Raw genomic sequence first — 17,285 nt, forward strand, 5'->3', positions numbered from 1 at the left:
GTTGAACGCCACATGTCATTACACACTATCCTACCTGTACTCCCCTATGACATTAATCAGCACACGACTCCCTCTCCCCTCAGATCAACGTCTGTACATCTCAGTACGCTCCCTCTCCCTATCTCGTTCGCGCGTCCTGTCGTGATTGGGCGATCGGCTTCGGCTACGCGTCAGCCGGTCCTGCCACCGCTCGTCCCTCGGGGGCGGTCGCACGGGTCGTCTGTCGTCCCTGGGACGGTCATCTGGTGGGGGTCCACGGTAGCTGGGGATGTACGTGTCCACGTCTCCGCCGCCGCGCGGGGGCAGTGGCCGGGGCCTGTCGTCGCGCGGAGGTGGGCGGGACGGCGGAGGACCGCGCTCCCGCTGCCACGCCGGTCGCCGGTCATCGCGTACACGCCCTCCGTTGGCGCCGCTCCTACCGTACGGGTCGCTGCTGTTGAAGCCCGCCGTTGCCCCATTGGCGTCCGGGCCGATGCCGACGGTGCCTCCCTTGGGTGCCGGCGGAAGATTGGCTTTGCGGTCGTGGAACTTTCTGCGGTCCAGCTCGTGGCTCTCCTCAAACGTCGGGATATCGCTTGGGCGCAGCGGCAGCGGTGACATCTTAAAGTACGGGTGCTCGATGGCGTCGGCGGCATTGATCCGCGTCTTCCAATCCAGCTTCAGGAGCTCCTTGAGCAAGCTTATCACCCCTTGTCCGTAACTGTCGGATCGTCTCATGTCAGTAACAGATGATCAGAGTCACGTTCACGCCATGGCCGCGTCATGGTGACGAGCCAAGCAGTTTCGACGTACTCTCTGAAGCGGCTTTGTAGGTTGCCCGGGCGAGGGCGCGGTGTCAGATGGTGACCGCCCGGCAGGAGCCTCCATCCGGGCATGTTGTCGTCGCTCGGCGAGCCCATCAGGTCCCAGATGAGCTCTAGCTGGTGCGGGTCGCTCTCGCCCGACAGGATGGGCTTGCCGACCAACATCTCACCAAAGATGCAGCTGGTTTCGAGCCGAGGTCAGTTCAGGCATTTCGAAGTGCAGTCAATCGGGCCAATCGACGGCAATGGGAGGTAGCGCAGACTCACCCAACACCCCAGACGTCAATGGCCGTCGTGTACTGCCTGAGCTGGAGGAGCAGCTCCGGAGGCCGGTACCACCTGGTGACGACCAATCCGGTGTAGTCTCTCCGGCCTTCGCCCATGGGCTGGCCGGGAACAGGGACCGGGCCGTCGTAGTGCCTCGCCAGGCCAAAGTCGGCAATCTGCAGGATCCCCTGGTTGTTGATGAGGAGGTTGGCGGCCTTCATGTCGCGGTGGAGGATGTGGTTCTCGTGGAGATAGCGCAGCCCACGCAGGAGCTGCAGCATGTAGCACTTGATCTGGGGCTCTTTGAAGTGGACCGACGGGTTATCGAGCAGGCCGGACAGATCGTGATTCATATAAGGCATGACCATGTACATTATGGGCTTCTTGCGTTTGTCGGCTGGGCGCGAGCATGTGTCAGAACAGGCGAGAGAGCAGGCGAGAGAGCAGGCGAGGGAGTGAGTTGGCGGTGGCAATGCTTACCTTGCTTGGTGGGGTGTTCGACGGCCATGTCTTCTAGGCCGACAACATTCTCGTGGCACAGGAGCTTGAGAAGCTTGATCTCGCGTAGGGCGGTGATGGGGAACTAGATGGGGTCTGGTCAGAGAACGGTAGGTGCCATGTCGCAGGTCTCCAACAACATACGCCGTCCTTCTCGTGATGCATAATAATCTTCTTCAGGGCAACTAGGGCGCCCGTCTTTCGTGAGCGGGCACGGTGAACCTCACTGGCGACAGTGTTAACATGCGACGCGGAGCAGGGCACAGGAGGCAGGAGCCCTTACCCAAATGTTCCCTCTCCCAGCTTGCCCTGAAGCTCATAATCTGCTATACGCGAGCATCCCTGGTATGTCCTTTTGGGTCGCTGGTGGTTGGGGGTCAATGTGCGCGGCGAGGTGCCCTCGGGGGTGCGCTCCGGAGCCCTTTCCATCGTGGTGGGACGACGCGGGGAGGGTCTCGTGGGAGGAGGCGATGGGCTGTCGCGACGAAGGGGTTCAGGGCGCGAAGGCCAGCGAAGTTATTGAGTCGTCCGAATGACAGTCAAGTACAGCATTGCTTTCGGTAGTGGTTCTGAGTTCTGCTGGGCTGAGTGGCTTGTGAAGGGGGTTGAGCCCGATGTGGTTGTCTCTCAGCTTGGGCGAGGTCGGGATAGTGATGCCGGTCAAATGTAACGATGGCCGAGCCGGGTGCGAGTAGGATAGAAGTCAAGGATAAGGGAAACGACACGAGAAGTTCCAATCCCGAAACAAGTGTATAGAAGCCGGTCTAGAAGATAGGATGGACGACGGTTGCAGCGATGGCACGGCGCATGGTTGGGTGATATGCGACGCGGAAAGGTGAGAAGTGCTAAGAGATTGAAAAGCAAAAAGACAGACTGGTGACGGAATTGTGGATTTGCCCATTAGTGATTGAGTGTCAGGTTAATAGTATAATAATACGGAGTATAATGGACATGCATGCCTGATTACGGAGGGCGGTGTATCATGGCAGAACTCTCTAGAGGTCGGCTGCACGGTACGGGCGAGATGCATCACCATAGATATGCACGTACTCCGTACAGTGATATAACAGCACCTAGAGTCCTGGCCTACAGCGCTCCTCACCCTCTCGGTCCCCAATGAGGTACAGTAGGTATTTATTATTGGGGAATAGTAAAAAAAAAAGAAAAAAGAAAAAGACAACGGAAAGGAAGGAACCATGTAGATGATTCTACATTTCAAAACTGGCAACTGCCATTCTCGTTGAATACGCATATTCAATTGCATTATTCCTCTATACTATATTTATTCTTGTATAGCATCATTCCTCATTCAACAGAACTCCATGGCATCCCCGCTCCTCTCGTGTATTGGTATCATCAATCTTCCTTCTCCTCTTTTGTCTACTACAATCTACAACCACGTACGGAGTAATCTGTACGTAATACTACGAGTATCATCACTACTAACAATACTGTACTATCACGAACCACTATACTACTACTACTACTACTACTACTACTACTACTACTACTACTACTATCACTACTACGCAGGACCATGAACATGGAAACATCCAATACCGACACATTTATTCGTACCCATGCGTACCGCTCCTGCTACTCATACACCAATACCTCACCTCACTACAGGAACAAACCCTCCCATATTGGCAACTGCCATAGCCTCGCCCAACTCCCGAACCAGGGGATCCACCCGCACGACATGCTCAAGAGGGACTCGATGCACCATGACTAAAAGAAATCCATCAAAAATTTCCCCGGTTGGGTGGCGACTTGGGAGTGAAATATATCCTTCAACATCCCGAGGGCTTCAGTTATTTCCTTGTCTGGGTCTCGGTCTACTACTGTACACCCAGCTGCCTTTGGGGGTGCACGGTGCAGATACATGAGTCGTCAGCAAGTTCCGTGTCTACAATCTTGTCTACCAGCCCGGTTGCTTCGCTTACAAGCCCGGCTCCAGTCCATATTGCCCCCTCTCCTAAAAGCTTCCGGCCATCATCTCATAGCCATTCACGAGTGACGGCCGTTCCTGATGAGCCAGGCAGACAAGCTGGACGACATCCAGAGGAAAAAGCGGCGTGTCGAGGTCGACGCAGGAGCCAGCAACATCACACGGTCCACCATGGGACCTGCTCAGACGTCATCTTCGGGACTCGACACAAACCTCCCAGAGTCTCGAGTCCTCATCATTGGCACCGGTGGTACCATATGCATGCAGAATGGCCCCGACGGCCTCCAGCCGACCGAGCGCTTCATGGAGATGGCCATGGCTCCCAGGCCCGACTTTAATGACCTGACGAGTCCGAGAGGTACGTCTGTCGTTATTGCCAACACTGTTGATGCCACTGCTCGGCCCCCACTCATCTCATCACATCACATCGCCGCAAGCGCCAGCACCCGACTAACACGAGAGCCCTCCCCGCGCAGTCCAGCTCCAGGCCATCCACGGTGGCCGTCTGCTCACCCTCGACAGCCTTCGCACTCCGCCCACGGCCTACCAGCGCCATGTACGTTACACCATGATTGAGTTTAACCCGCTGCTGGACTCGAGCTCTATGAGTGCCCAGGACTGGGCCGCCATGGCCCTGGCCGTCAAGGCCAACTACCATCTGTTCGATGGTTTCGTCATCCTGCACGGCACCGACTCGCTGGCCCACACGGCTTCGGCCCTCTCCTTCATGATGGAGAACCTGGGCAAGCCCGTCATCCTCACCGGATCCCAGGCCCCCATCTTCTCGCTCCAGTCGGACGCCGTCGACAACCTGCTAGGCTCCCTCATCATTGCCGGCACCTTTGTCATCCCCGAGGTGTGTCTCTTCTTCCATCACAACCTGTACCGCGGCAACCGCGCCACCAAGGTGTCGTCGGCTTCGTACGAGGCCTTTGACAGCCCCAATTTCGAGCCGCTCGCCCGCGTCAACGGCCTGGGCATCCACGTCAACTGGCCCATTGTCCTCCGCCCCACCACCATTGCCGGCCTGAACGTCGCCACCGACCTGGACACGGCCCACGTCGCCTGTCTTCGCATCTTTCCGGGCATCAAGCCCGAGATGCTCGACGCCGTCCTGCGCCTCCCCAACATACGAGGCCTGATCCTCGAGACATTCGGCATGGGCAACGTCCCCGGCGGCGCCGACGGCCCGGTGACGCGTGTCATCCGCGACGCCATCAACCGCGGTGTCATCGTCATCAACGTCTCGCAGTGCGTCGCCGGCTTCGTCTCCCCCGTCTACGCCCCCGGCACCCACCTGGGTCGTGCCGGCGTCGTTTTCGGCCTGGACCTCACGGTCGAGGCCGCTCTGACCAAGCTGTCGTACCTCCTCGCGCGCGCCGACCTCTCCCGCGAAGAAATGACCAAGCAGCTCACCCTCTCCATCCGCGGCGAGATGACGGAGCTAGCACGCACCACCTTCTCCCATCCTCTGTCGTCCCTCGACCAGGCCGCCGAGCGCCTCAGCCCCACAGAGCTCGCCTTTGCCGCCCTAGGCCACTCCATCCAGAAGGGCGACCTCGAGTCCGTCCGAAACCTGGTGGCCGGCGACGCCGCCCACCAACTCCTCACCCACGCCGACTACGCCGGCAACACGGCCGTCCACCTAGCCGCCATTTCGGGGTCGTCGGCCGTTCTGCGCGAGCTCCTGGAGAGGGGAGCGAGTGTCCACGAGCGCAACCGCGCCGACAACACTCCCTTGTTCCTCGCCACTCTATCGGGTCAGAATGACTGCGCTGCTCTCCTCAGACAGGCTGGTGCTCACTTGTCCGCCGAGGAACTCGAGAGGGGTCCCCTCAAGGCCTGAGGGACATGCATGAAATCCAACGACAGGAAAGGATCGCGAGAAGAAGAAAAAGAAACAAGATGCTTTCAGTTTCAACTTGATACTTGAAATAGCTTTATATATACCACACATACATCATCTTACACCTCGACCGTAATCTTTTTTTTTTTTGGAAAAATAAAATAAAATAAAACGCCATAATAAAACAACGCTTGACTTGGGTAAAATACCACCTTGTCCAACGTCACGTATACTTTTATTGCGTACTCGATTAGACCTATACGTACGACACTGGCATGACTGCAAAGTGCACCTCATATTGGAATAATGAAACATTGCTTTCCATTTACAAAGCGCTGTTGAATCAACATTTTTATGATTCTCTCATCTCTCACCCCCCCTCCCTCAGACATATAACTTGTTTTCCTCATAACTCTTTCATGTATATCTTGTTCATCTCAATGTTCTCCTCTTGTCTCCATCTTTATCTTGCTTTCGTTATTTTCAGTATTGAGCACACATATAGACATGTGCTGGTGCTCAAAACATCAAAAGGAGAAACAGAAACAGAAGAAGAAATAAATAAAGAAGGGGTAGCCCTCCCCTGTTCACAGGAAGTTCTAAAAGCCCAAGACATCCTCTCCCTCCTCCCATCATAATACAACAAACAACTCGACTCCTTTTGCTCATCGCAAAAAGAGATCTCCCGTCCCGTTCCTCATGGCCCTCGCCCTGTCCACGTGGTCTAGACCAAGGTAGTCGTCCTCTGTTGCTGCCAAATCCCAAAGCACGTCATCTGCAAGAGCACGGTTAGTCATATTTTTTACTCGAATCACTTCGCTCATATGAAACCGCTTACCATCATTCAAATAGTGCGGCTTCGAGTAGCTGGACCGCTTCACGACGGCAAACTTAATCTTCTCAAAGCTCTTGCCCTTCAGGCCTGTGCGCTTCTCCAGGCGCTTCTTGGTGTCGGCGAATTTCTCTCCCTGAAAGTGGAGAGGGAGGTTAGCCACGGTGGAATGCATAGGAGCGGTGCTTGGTAATGATACGTACCTCGACCAGCAGGAACCTAAAGGGAGCTCCGTGTGTTCGGTTGACCTCGTTCTGGAAATGGAACACCTGAATAAAGTTGTTCTCCTCGGCACCAACTTCCTCCTCCGGTACCCGCTCGGCGTATATCTGGGTGTAGTCGCTGAGGTTCGAGACAGCATTCTCCCTCGGAGGTTCGCGGCAAACCCGATTGGAGCTGGCCTCATACACCCTTATCCTTCCTGATTCGGTCTCGTCAGGAAGCTGAGCTTTCTTTATTAGAGCCTGGATGAGATCCTCGATCGTACCCGACTTGGGTACCAGCACGTCGTACTGCTCCTCCTTCGAGATGCCCTCGCTGAGCCAGTTCACCTTGATGCTCTTCTTGGTATCAAACTCAGCCAGGCTCATGTCGAGGATCTCCAGGTAGAAGGCATCATTCCTCTGGCTCGAGCTGAAGCTGTTGGTTCCCATGGGATGCAGAATCTGCTTCAGGGTGGGGTTGGTGCTGCGCCTGACCGGCGCCTTGGGGTTATTGGTCGAGGCATTTACTGTCCAGAAACGAATGTGTGTCGACGGCACCCCGAGATGGGCACCAACCTTTTCAGAGACTGTGTCGTAGTTGATTTTGGAACTGAGCACCAATTCAAAGGGATCAAATGGCGTTCCCTCGTTCCTGGTTGGGTGGGCGAGGAATTTGACGACCCTCTTGTGCTCGAGGAAATCATAGTACTCCCTAGCATCCTCGAAACGGTCTGAGTGCTTGCTGAGCCTAGGAGCCGGTTCGAATCAGTATCGCCTCGCCCCTTTCACCGTCATCCACACATTCAGGCGCGCCCTCGTTCGACTTACTGCTCTTGGGAGGTGGGCTTCTCAGCCGACTGATCCTTGTTCTCGGGGGCTTTCTGGAAGCAGACAATGTCTCCGTCCTGGAGCTCGGCGGCCTTCATGGACTGCTTGGGCTTGAGAGGCTCAATCATGGTGGGTTTGATTTCCTGCCAGGTTTCTTAGCAAACATCATTCGTCTCAGGAACCAGAGACCTCATCTCAGCTTACCTCCCAGAGCAATAGCTTGTCCTCGCCTTCCAGCTTGTCGCCCCAGCCCATCTTCTGGGCAATAAACGGCACGAGTTCTTCCACCTTCTTATCCTTTCCGACATAGGCATGGCCAACGCCCCTCAGGGTCTGGTTCTCCGTATCAAAGTACTTTAGTAGTAGGAGGATGTTGTCGTTCTTGGCGGGGGCTCCATTGGGCTGACTCGAGTACGACGGCCAGATGGCATTACCGTCCTGGTCCACCTCGGTCGCATCTTCAACCCAGACACGAAGGCAAGTATCTCGGGAGGCTGCCGATTTCGAGTAGATGTCCTCGATAGTCGGTGCCAGATCCATGACAGGCTGGTCGGGTCGAATCGTCTTGTTCAGGCGATTAACCATGACCCAAAGGCGCATCTTCTTGGGATCCTTACCAAGCTCGGAGGCAAGGAATCTCAGAAAATCGCCAGCAGTCATTGACCTCAGGACGCGGTATGAGAGAGGTGCAGAAGGGTCCGATGCGGGCTCGGCATCCATGACGCCTAGGTCGGTGCCACTATAGTTGGCGAACGTTTCATTGGTAACGACCTTGGCAATCATGTAAAGGTGCGCTTCCTTCTGCTCCCGTCTCCGAGCTTCCTTGAGAGCAGTCTCTTCCTCGAAGCGTTGCTCTGTATCACGTCAACAAACGCGACTAGACAGTACGGGGGTAGAGGGGCTAGAAGGAGAAGGGATACTCACGGAGCAGTCTTGGGGCATCGGCCTTAGTGACGGGGCACAGGACCTTGTCGAGGCGGGACTGGCGAATATACACCAGCATGTAGGCGCTGTTCTGGCGCATGATAGGTGCTTTCTTCTGTGGGAGGGCGCGCGGGTACCCGTTAGGTGTCCTGTACTCGCCACCGAAATTCTCTTCCAACACCTCCCTCATCGTGGCTTTCGTTACCCGGTCGTCGTCGTACTTGTAGAACCAACCGTCCTTTTCGGGCTTCAGGAAAGCGTAGTAGTGACCGGCATTGAGGTCACCACTGTGGACGAGGACGCCATGTAGTTGGTAGGTCCAGGGCTCGGAGGTTTTATCAGAGTCCTGTGAGAGGTACGGTGCGGCGTCGAAGACATCAGGGAACTCGTATCGGTCGTTGATCTTCATCATCATGTCTCGCTGAATATCGTATTCAAAACGCTTCAGCTGCAAGTGCAGGACGTCGGGAAAGCTGTTGAAGATGACACCCTTGTTGGCGTCCTGGAGCTTGTATTGGTCTCCGGCAAAGTACTGATTCTCGCCTTCCAGCTTCTCGACCTGGATGTAATCCTTGAATGAGTCAAGCAGGGTCTTGTTACCGGTCACGTTGAGCTGAATGTCCCAGAAATCTTCGATGCGGCTTGATTCGTAGTCCACATTGATGCAGGAGATGAAGGTCTTGATCTTGCCGCTGAAGATCTGCGCAAGGACGTTCTCGGCCTTTGTGCCCTTCATCTTCTCCTCGAGACGCTCCATGAGCTTACGGGAGAGCTCCTGAACGTCTTGCTGCTCGAAGATGTGTCGTGTCTCCCAGCCAAAAGACTTTGTGAGCTCATTGGTGCCGACAGCCTGGTCGGAGGTCTGAAGCTGGTAGAACAGCCTTTGCAGAGTGTATGCGCTGTTCTGCATGCTCTGTTCGTTTTCTGTGGGTATCTCGTATACGGCCTGCCATTGTCAGTCAACACTGTGGGGGAGTTTGGTAGACCGAGCCGGGGAGGCCAGCACGTAGGAGCACCAAGCATACCTTGCGAAAAGCATTTGTGAAGTAAAGGGACTGGAGAAGAGAGTTCAGATAGCAGGTAGCGCCCTGGTTCTTGAGACCAACAAAGCCCGTCTCCTTTTTAGAGTCGTAGTTGGTGAAGTTGTGCCACAGAACACCGGTCTCATCATCTACCACACGAACGTAGGCCGTGATGTTGGCCGTATCATTCTCGCACAATGGGCGGCTGCCACCCTCCCAAGGAACATTGAACATCTTACGCAGTTCGACGAAGCGGGTGAAGCCCCAATCGCCCTCTTCCTTCGTGAAGCGGTGGTGTGCGGCATGGTGGCAGTGAAGACGGGGGTCTGCGGGGTTCCAGAGGACAAGGCCGAACTGAACGCAGCAGCTCCAATTCTCGGGGACTTGGTCTGGCTCGAAGCCGTGTTCGAGGTAGATGGAGCACTGGTCGACGCTGTTGCCTTGGGGGAACAGCAGAATACGCCTACAGAGCAGATATGCCGTGTGAGCAGTGATGCTCTCTCGTCGCGGGTCGACTGGGAGGAGGTAGAACCTACCATGGGTAGCCACCAGCATGGAAGATAGGGCCGTGATCCTTCTTGCCCCGGGCATGCCAGTCGTCGATCTGCCAGGTGTGCTCGACATCCTCGACGATCTTGGGCTCGTCGACCAGAGGCGGCAGAACCAGCTCTCTCATGGCGTCATCTAGACCCTTTTATGTTAGTCGGATGACTAGCGGTCAAGAGTCTGGGTAGTTGGGGGGACGAAACGCACGGTCGGTGGCGAGAGGAATATCTTGTAGCTGGTCTCCTTCCTGCTCGAGGTTATCGGGGTTGATGATGGCCACTGGATCCTTCTCGGGGTCGTTGTCAACGCCGACATAGTCGCCCGTGTCCATGAGCATTTCGTTTGGTGAGGGTATGTCGTAAGCCTGATTTCGGCGCAGGAGGTTAGCTTTGAGCCGCACGGGCAGAGAGCTGGTGGTGAGGCGATGCATCATGACGAGGGGATATACTGATTGACAGGGTACAAGGCGGGGAGGATATGGACAAGGGGTTTGGTAGCTTCGAGCGGCAGTAGTAGTAATAGCAGAGCAGTAGCAGTAGCAGTAGCAGTAGTAGTAGCAGCAGTAGTAGTAGTAGTAGGAGGCAGGGTAGTAGAAAGTGAAGATGCTGGGTGAACAAGATGAACAGTTGGGTCTCTTGGGAAGAATAATTTCGGTGGAGTGGCCAGGATTTCTACACCACCGAATGAATTCAACCCATAAAGGTATTAGGAGAGGGAAACAGATAACAAAGAAACAAGGGCGGGATGAAGAGAGGAGCGGATGATGTGCAGGGTGATGAAGCGATGAGGGTGGCGATGACGAGTTGGTCCCCAAGGCGGGATTATCGACGACAATAATCCACGACAAATGGGCAGGCTGTGACACAACTAGGGAAGAATATGAGCAGCTGCCTGACGGTTGCCGTGGGATTGCCAATTGCCAAACGACGATGACAGCAGCTAAAGGACGACAGCCAGACGACAGCTAGCCGGCAGCTAGTCGACAGCTAATCGACAGCTAGTCATGGACAGCAACCAGACGGGAACAGACCGACAGATGCTACACGGGGCAGAGGCCCAACGAGGTTCCCAGGCAGGTACGACGATGGCGGCGGACGGGGAAGGTAGGACGCATTGTGAGGAAAGACGGCAGGCGCACGTCACATGGGAGAGCGAGCAGGTACGGAGGGAGTAACTCCAAGCCAGCTCAGGTGGCGCCCTCTCTCACAAGTCTCACCTCACGACCCGTCACCGTACAACCGTTGTCACCAGGTTATCATGGGCTTGGATGCCTGCACTCTCCCACATGTGTGGCGCGCACGAGCCGCCGAAGGGGGAGGGAAGGAAAACGGGACTGGGGAAGGGGGGGGGGGGTAACAGAGGGTACGAGTCGGCCATCTCTTCTTTCTCTTCTTTCTTCTTTCCTTCTTTCATTGTCTCCATTCCGCAAAACTCACCATTTTCACGGGAGCCCACAGGGTACTCCTGAGGATACTCCTGGGGTAGGCGCAACGGCGACAGCAACAAACGGTCTCTGCTGGACTGGAGGCGGCGGCTAGGGGTGGGGAGTGCTAGGAGATATCTGCAGGTCCCTCTTGCTTTCTCGCACAGTCCTCTTTATTCGATCGCAGACGTTGGCTTCTCTCGGTTCGTATCGCAGTCCGTGGGGGGGAGTGTAAGGAAGGGGTTATCCAGAATAATGGTGATAATAGTCGTAGTCGAAGATGGGAGGTTTGATCCGAGCAACAGCTTGCTGACGACAAGTCTTTTCGTTTGTTTGTTCGGTGGACCAGGCCGGGCCGGAGGGCAACAATGTCGAAGTTTTGCTAGAAAGTGCGAAGGCCGAAAGAAGTTCCAAGGTGGGGAGGGGCGAGTGATGACACGATCAACCCGAAGGCCATTTTTTGGTGGGCCGGGACCGCTGGACTGTACAAGTACGCGGCGGTGCTAGTCGCTTAGTGAGCTTTCGGCACCAGTAGCACCAGTAAGATCAGAGAGGCAGTCCCGTGGAGTGCGAGGTGGCCAAGGCTTAATGGAGTATTAGCTGGGACTCGTGAACTGCTGAAGCGGAGTAATGAGGGGGATCTGTTTGCCCACGACAAGGGGTTTCCCTCGATGACTCTTCAAATGCGTGGGACTGCCACTTTTGATCGAATCCACATGTACGAGTAATACAGAGGTGAGCGGGATGAGGGATGGGAACTGCAGACACCAAGGGGTATGACAAGACTATTCTTTCATAGCACTTACTGTACACTGCCAGCTACGACTATTAGCTCCCAAGTGCTTGGAATGATAGTGCGATACTTTCCCTCTCTGTCAGATTTAGTCCATCATTCTGGGTACACGGCTAACTGTTGGTAACTGTTGGCCCAACTGCTTGTCCGACAGGCAGCAAAGAAGCATTCATTTCCTCCTGCTCGATGACGTCTCTCTGTATCATTATGCCGGTTGAAAGCTCAGCATAATACCCGGTACTTGTCTTGGGGGAAAATCATGTTCCATTACACCGCTGGATTAATGTCTGTCAGATGCTATCCAACATTTGGTAACAACTCACTGGCGTCTTGTCAATTGCCATATCAAAAAAAAGTATCATTGAGATTAGGCATGTATAGGTCGTACCATGATTCTTATGCTGGTAGCTGTTGATGTTATGCAGCCCGATGGCGAAGGTGATGTGGGGTTGGCAACCCTGGACATAAAAGAAGATGCAGCGCTCACATATAAAAGGCAGCCATATGTCCGTGGCTATTTTGTCACCAACCCTGGGAAGCGGATGCGTCATTCGCACTCTGAACTCGACCGGAACGACCCCCCCCCCCCCCCAAAGAAAGAGCTCCCCTCCTTCCTCGCCCTAGATTGCGCACAACCTACGACTATTCGTATTCAATACACGACGCCCGAGGCCTTCGGATAATACCCTCGACGCATGGGATGACCGCAGGGATGCTTGCCAACTCCCTGCGACACGCCAGTAGACGGCCCCGGAAACTGACCGCCGCGACACCGACACCGATCATCAACATTCCGTCGTCATTGTCGATCTGTATCTCCCTTGGGAGCCGCGAGACGGTGCGGACAGCCAGCAATTCAGCATGGCGGCCAGTCAGCGTCCTAGACGAGTACGTCGTGTGATACACGACAGACAAACAAAAATGACTACTGTGCTGACAATTTGGGGGGGGGGGGTCGTGTTTGGATTAGATGGGTTGCCAAGGAGGCACGACCGATCAGTCTGCGGCAGCTCATGGTGTTTGGACGGTCCTTGACAGAAGAGAGGCTGATAAGTTCTGCCAACTATGTTCGAACGGAACTACCTACCAGGTAACGATCCCCCTCTCCCCCTTCCTTGCCTTCGACAAGACTGACCGGTTCTTTCTTTCTTATCTCTTCAAAAAAAAAAAGAATAGCACATAGGATACGGGACATCCAGCATCTCCCGTACGTGGTGGTGACGAACCCTCACATCAACGACGTGTACAACCTCTACTACAGCGCATTCGACAAGTTCCGCAAGGTCAAGGAGGTCAAGACGCTCGACGACAACGACCGCATGTGCGAGGTGATAAGCGACAACCTGAAGATGCACCTCACAGTCATCCCCAAGCTGGCCATGGGCATCCACGAGTGTCAGGGGCTCATAGATGCCAAGGAGATGGATCGATTCATGAATACCATTCTGAAATCAGTACGTCACAAAAAGAAAAAAGAAAAAAATCCAATTTCTCTTGAAGAGCAAGGGCAACGCAGAGGAGAGAAGAGAAAAAAAGACTGACAGATACCCTCTAGCGCATATCCCGTCGCGTCATTGCAGAGCAGCACCTATCACTGACGGAGACGTACAACTCCCCTTCCTTCTCTCCCGGCGCCAAGCTCTCCGAGTCTGACTTCATTGGCGAAGTCTTCATAAAGTGCGTGGCAAAGGATGTTATAGAGAGCTGCGCATCGGCCGTCAAGCACATCGCCCGCTCGACCAACCCTCCTGACGTGCAGATACCCGAGATCCGCATAGAGGGCCACCTGGAGGCCAGCTTCCCCTTCATCCTCAGCCACTTGGAATACATAATCGGGGAGCTCCTCCGCAACTCTGTCCAGGCCGTCATCGACCGCCATCACTCCCCCCCCTCCTCCTCCGACAACGACAACGACAGCTCGCCACCTCCACCCATAGACGTCACCATAGCCGAGGCACCTCAGCACATCACTATCCGTATCTCCGACCGAGGCGGCGGTATTCCCCGGCACGAGCTCCCCTACCTGTGGGCCTTTAGCAAAGGTCCACAGAGCCAGCAGCGCATCGAGAACCTGGGACGGGTGCCCAAGATGGCCGCCACCATGCAGGAGCTCCATGTGGAGGAGGAGCTGGGCCGCGCCGACCTCAAGACCCCCCCTTACCAGGATTCCCTCGCCTCGCTCACCAGCCGCCCCCCCAATCTCAGGTTGGGAATGGGCCTGCCGCTCAGCCGCGTCTACGCCGAATACTGGGCTGGTAATCTCGAGCTGCACAGCCTCGAGGGTTACGGCGTCGATGTCTTTCTACAAATCTCGAGACTGGGCAATAAGAATGAGCAGGTCATAACTAGGGCCAGCATGGATGCTGTTTAATCCCAATTCCTCTTTCTGTTTCTCTGTTTCTCTTTCTCATGAAAAAAAAAAAAAGAAGCATCGCTTCATTATTATACATCTTTAGGAGCATTGGAGTTGGGTTTATCAAGGTTGAGGGAGGGGGGGGGGAATAAGTACTACTGCCACCTACTACTGCTATGCTACTAGTATACGTGGAATTGTCCATATACGAATCGCATCACTGGGCCTTGATCATTTCTGGTGAAATTAATAACATTGACTAAAAGAAGACCTAGCTGAGAGCATTGGCGAGAAGGGGGTAGTAAAGAATAAAGAGGTGAATAAATGAAGAAGAGGAAGGGGAGGGGGGTAATAAGGTATATGACCAAAAAAACAAAACGACTGAGAGACTAGAAAACGCACACGAAAAAAAAGGAAAGAAAAAACAAAGACTATCAAGACCTTCCACAGATCCTGAGCCACCCGGATTTTCTCTTCTCATGAACAGAAAAAAAACCTGGCCCCGATTCCTCCCCCTCCCATCAATTTCGCCTTTTCGCTTTTTGAAGAAAAAAATTATAGCAATCGAGTTGCACGCGCGCAAGCTCGAGGCTATGGGGGAACGAGGAATTAGTTGCACGTGTCTTGTCCTTTCTTTTCTCTTAGATCGCATCCAGCAAGCCGTGTCGGGTGTAAGTACCACCTTTTCCTCCTCTTTTCTTCCGCTCTGTTCTTCATCTTTTCAGGCCAAAACTCCAAACCATTCTTTTCAAACCAAAAAAACCGGAGTAGCAGCATTATAGGAAGAGGACCCGCAAAACGAAAAGAAATAGAAAGGATGGCGTATACAATGCACAGCAACGCGCACATGAGGACGAAGTCCTAAAGACAGAAAAGGGGGGGCTATTCTTTCCGTTTCCCTGTCGGCCTTGTCCAGGTTTTTCTCTCTTCGTTTTTTTTTTCGTTTAGCGACGGCCGTGGCTGCGGACGGCGCTGCCCTGCATGGCTTCGAGCTCCGACTCGAGCTGCTTGATCTGGGCATGGGTCTGCTCGAGGTCCTTGTTGAGACGGTCGCGCTCGGCAATGAGCTTCTGCTCCCACTGGCGGAAGCGCTGCTCCTCGACCTTGACCTGCTCGGTGAAGCGCTTGCGGAGGGCCTCCTCCTCCTCCTTGAACTTGGGGTTGTCGAGCTTCCTGGGACGCGCTTCGCCAAACTTGCGCGTCTCCATCTGCTGGGCACGGTAGGCCTCGTAGTGGAGCTCCTCTGTGGTGTGGATGAGATCCAGCATGTGGGTGCGGATCAGGATGGAGCGCAGCTTCTTGAAGTCGCAGTGGTCCTCGTTCTCCACCTCGGCGACTCCCCACGAGTACTGGCGGCCCTTGACGATGCGGCCGTCGCCCGTCTTGACGTCCTTCTCGGAGCCGATGACGGCAAAGGGCATGGCGTTCATGAGGCTGCGGGCGTGCTGGGCAGCAGCCTCGTCATCCTCCTCGATCGGGGGCTGGTAGATCTTGATGTTCTGGGCCTCAATGACGGAAACAATCTGGTATCAAACGTCAGTACGGCAAGCGACAACGTCGTGCAAAAAAGCCCGGTCAAGAAAAGACATACCCTCTGCTTGAACTTGGCGAGGTCGGCCGGGCTGAGGGTGTCGGCCTTGGCAATGACGGGGATGAGGTTGACGCGCGAGCAGAGCCTCTTCATGACCTCAATGTCGAGGGGCTTGAGGGTGTGGCCAGTGGGGCGGATGAAGTAGAGGCAGGCGTGGACACGGAGGTCAATTTTGTCCTGGCGGCGCGGCTGCTGCTCCTGAAGCATGTAGGACTCGTGCTGGTCGTCGAGGAACTCGATGATGGGCATCCACGAGTCGCGGTTGTTGACGTAGTCACCGAATCCGGGGGTGTCGATGACGGTCAGGCGAACTGCACACAATGACATGAAGACGTTAGAATATCTGAAGCCGGCCCTCTGATTGATGCCCCTGCCTCCCCAGAGATGCGAGCGCGTTGTGTCACGCTCCCATCCAGGAGGAGGCTCAGAAACGATGGGTGGGGAGCAGCGGGGGGAAGCCTACCCTTGAAGAACTTCTCTTCGAGCTCAGCCTTGGTTATCTCAATCTCGACCGTCTTGTCGACCTGCTTCTGGTGGCGCCTCTTGTGGTCGGCATAGTTCTTGATGGTGGTGGAGAAGAGGGTGTTGATGAAGGTGGTCTTTCCGAGGCCAGACTCACCAGCAACCTATTATAGCAGCAACGGGAACGATCAGTTCAGCTCCCATGATCCGCGACTCTGCAATGTATATACTCGGGTAGATAAACATACCATGATGGTGAAGCCGGCACCACGCTTGGCGACAATCTTGTGGCGCTGGTTGGGCAGATTGGCAATGCCAATCGGCGAGGCGCTCTCAGAAGCAGACATTGTTGGAAAGACGCGGTGAGAGGAGCGAGGGGAGCGGATATGATATTCGTAGCAGAGGTGAAGGATGGATTCACTCGAACAGCGAGTCGAACAGCGAGGACGGAACTGCGGGAGAGACCGTGTGGGACGACGGGGGGGGGGGGATGAATTAGAGAACCGAATCGACGACGTTGACGATGTTTTGGGGGGAGGAGGGGAGCTTTCTCGTCTCTAGGGATTCCCAAAGGCCAGTCAGGGGAATCTACTGAAAGGGTGAGGCACCACCAAATTTCCCCTGGCGTTCTAGGCACTACGAGAACGGAGACGGGTGGCCACTAATACAGTGACGCTTCTACACTGGCAGCGCCACCAGTCCCCTAACAATTCTGTCCAATGTACAGATTGATCTGTACAGGTTACGGAGTACGCTTCAGTACCCAAGTACCGTAGTGAGTATTACAGGGGACCAAGACACTAGACATGGGGAACTAGTAGGCTTCTAAGCTCTGGGCTCTAAGCACTGTAGTGGATGGACACATAGTAAAGTCGTCAGGTGTCTCTTGTAGCCCCCTCTCCCCCCCCCCCCCCCCCCCCGCCCCACCCCCCCCCGCCGGGGT

The 17,285-nt window shown here is 54.9% G+C and overlaps 5 protein-coding genes across 5 annotated transcripts; 2 read left to right on the forward strand and 3 right to left on the reverse strand.

Annotated features, from left to right (window-relative positions):
• Positions 1-84: 84 nt before the first annotated feature.
• GMORB2_3342 (uncharacterized protein) lies at positions 85-1,997 on the reverse strand (the record flags this gene model as incomplete). Its single annotated transcript, XM_035465318.1, has 7 exons — positions 85-242; positions 354-700; positions 793-984; positions 1,071-1,467; positions 1,551-1,653; positions 1,713-1,794; positions 1,852-1,997. The coding sequence occupies 7 exons, from the start codon at positions 1,995-1,997 to the stop codon at positions 85-87; spliced, it is 1,425 nt and encodes a 474-aa protein (XP_035318867.1).
• Positions 1,998-3,600: 1,603 nt separating this feature from the next.
• Positions 3,601-5,365, forward strand: GMORB2_3343 (60kDa lysophospholipase; the record flags this gene model as incomplete). Its single annotated transcript, XM_035465319.1, has 2 exons — positions 3,601-3,877; positions 3,996-5,365. The coding sequence occupies 2 exons, from the start codon at positions 3,601-3,603 to the stop codon at positions 5,363-5,365; spliced, it is 1,647 nt and encodes a 548-aa protein (XP_035318868.1).
• A 665-nt stretch (positions 5,366-6,030) lies between these two features.
• GMORB2_3344 (ubiquitin carboxyl-terminal hydrolase 7) lies at positions 6,031-10,153 on the reverse strand (the record flags this gene model as incomplete). The annotated part of the gene is made up of 9 exons (XM_035465320.1): positions 6,031-6,140; positions 6,204-6,333; positions 6,401-7,142; positions 7,229-7,347; positions 7,433-8,082; positions 8,153-9,098; positions 9,178-9,637; positions 9,711-9,858; positions 9,928-10,153. 9 exons carry the CDS (start codon positions 10,151-10,153, stop codon positions 6,031-6,033), a joined length of 3,531 nt encoding a protein of 1,176 aa, XP_035318869.1.
• A 2,495-nt stretch (positions 10,154-12,648) lies between these two features.
• On the forward strand, positions 12,649-14,307 carry GMORB2_3345 (to pyruvate dehydrogenase kinase; the record flags this gene model as incomplete). The annotated part of the gene is made up of 4 exons (XM_035465321.1): positions 12,649-12,824; positions 12,907-13,026; positions 13,120-13,390; positions 13,492-14,307. The coding sequence occupies 4 exons, from the start codon at positions 12,649-12,651 to the stop codon at positions 14,305-14,307; spliced, it is 1,383 nt and encodes a 460-aa protein (XP_035318870.1).
• A 926-nt stretch (positions 14,308-15,233) lies between these two features.
• Positions 15,234-16,689, reverse strand: GMORB2_3346 (cell division control protein 12; the record flags this gene model as incomplete). Its single annotated transcript, XM_035465322.1, has 4 exons — positions 15,234-15,812; positions 15,881-16,191; positions 16,344-16,506; positions 16,591-16,689. The coding sequence occupies 4 exons, from the start codon at positions 16,687-16,689 to the stop codon at positions 15,234-15,236; spliced, it is 1,152 nt and encodes a 383-aa protein (XP_035318871.1).
• Between the last annotated feature and the right edge of the window lie 596 nt (positions 16,690-17,285).

This window comes from Geosmithia morbida (assembly GCF_012550715.1).
Source record: "Geosmithia morbida isolate 1262 chromosome Unknown scaffold_17, whole genome shotgun sequence".
NCBI classification, from domain to species: domain Eukaryota; kingdom Fungi; phylum Ascomycota; class Sordariomycetes; order Hypocreales; family Bionectriaceae; genus Geosmithia; species Geosmithia morbida.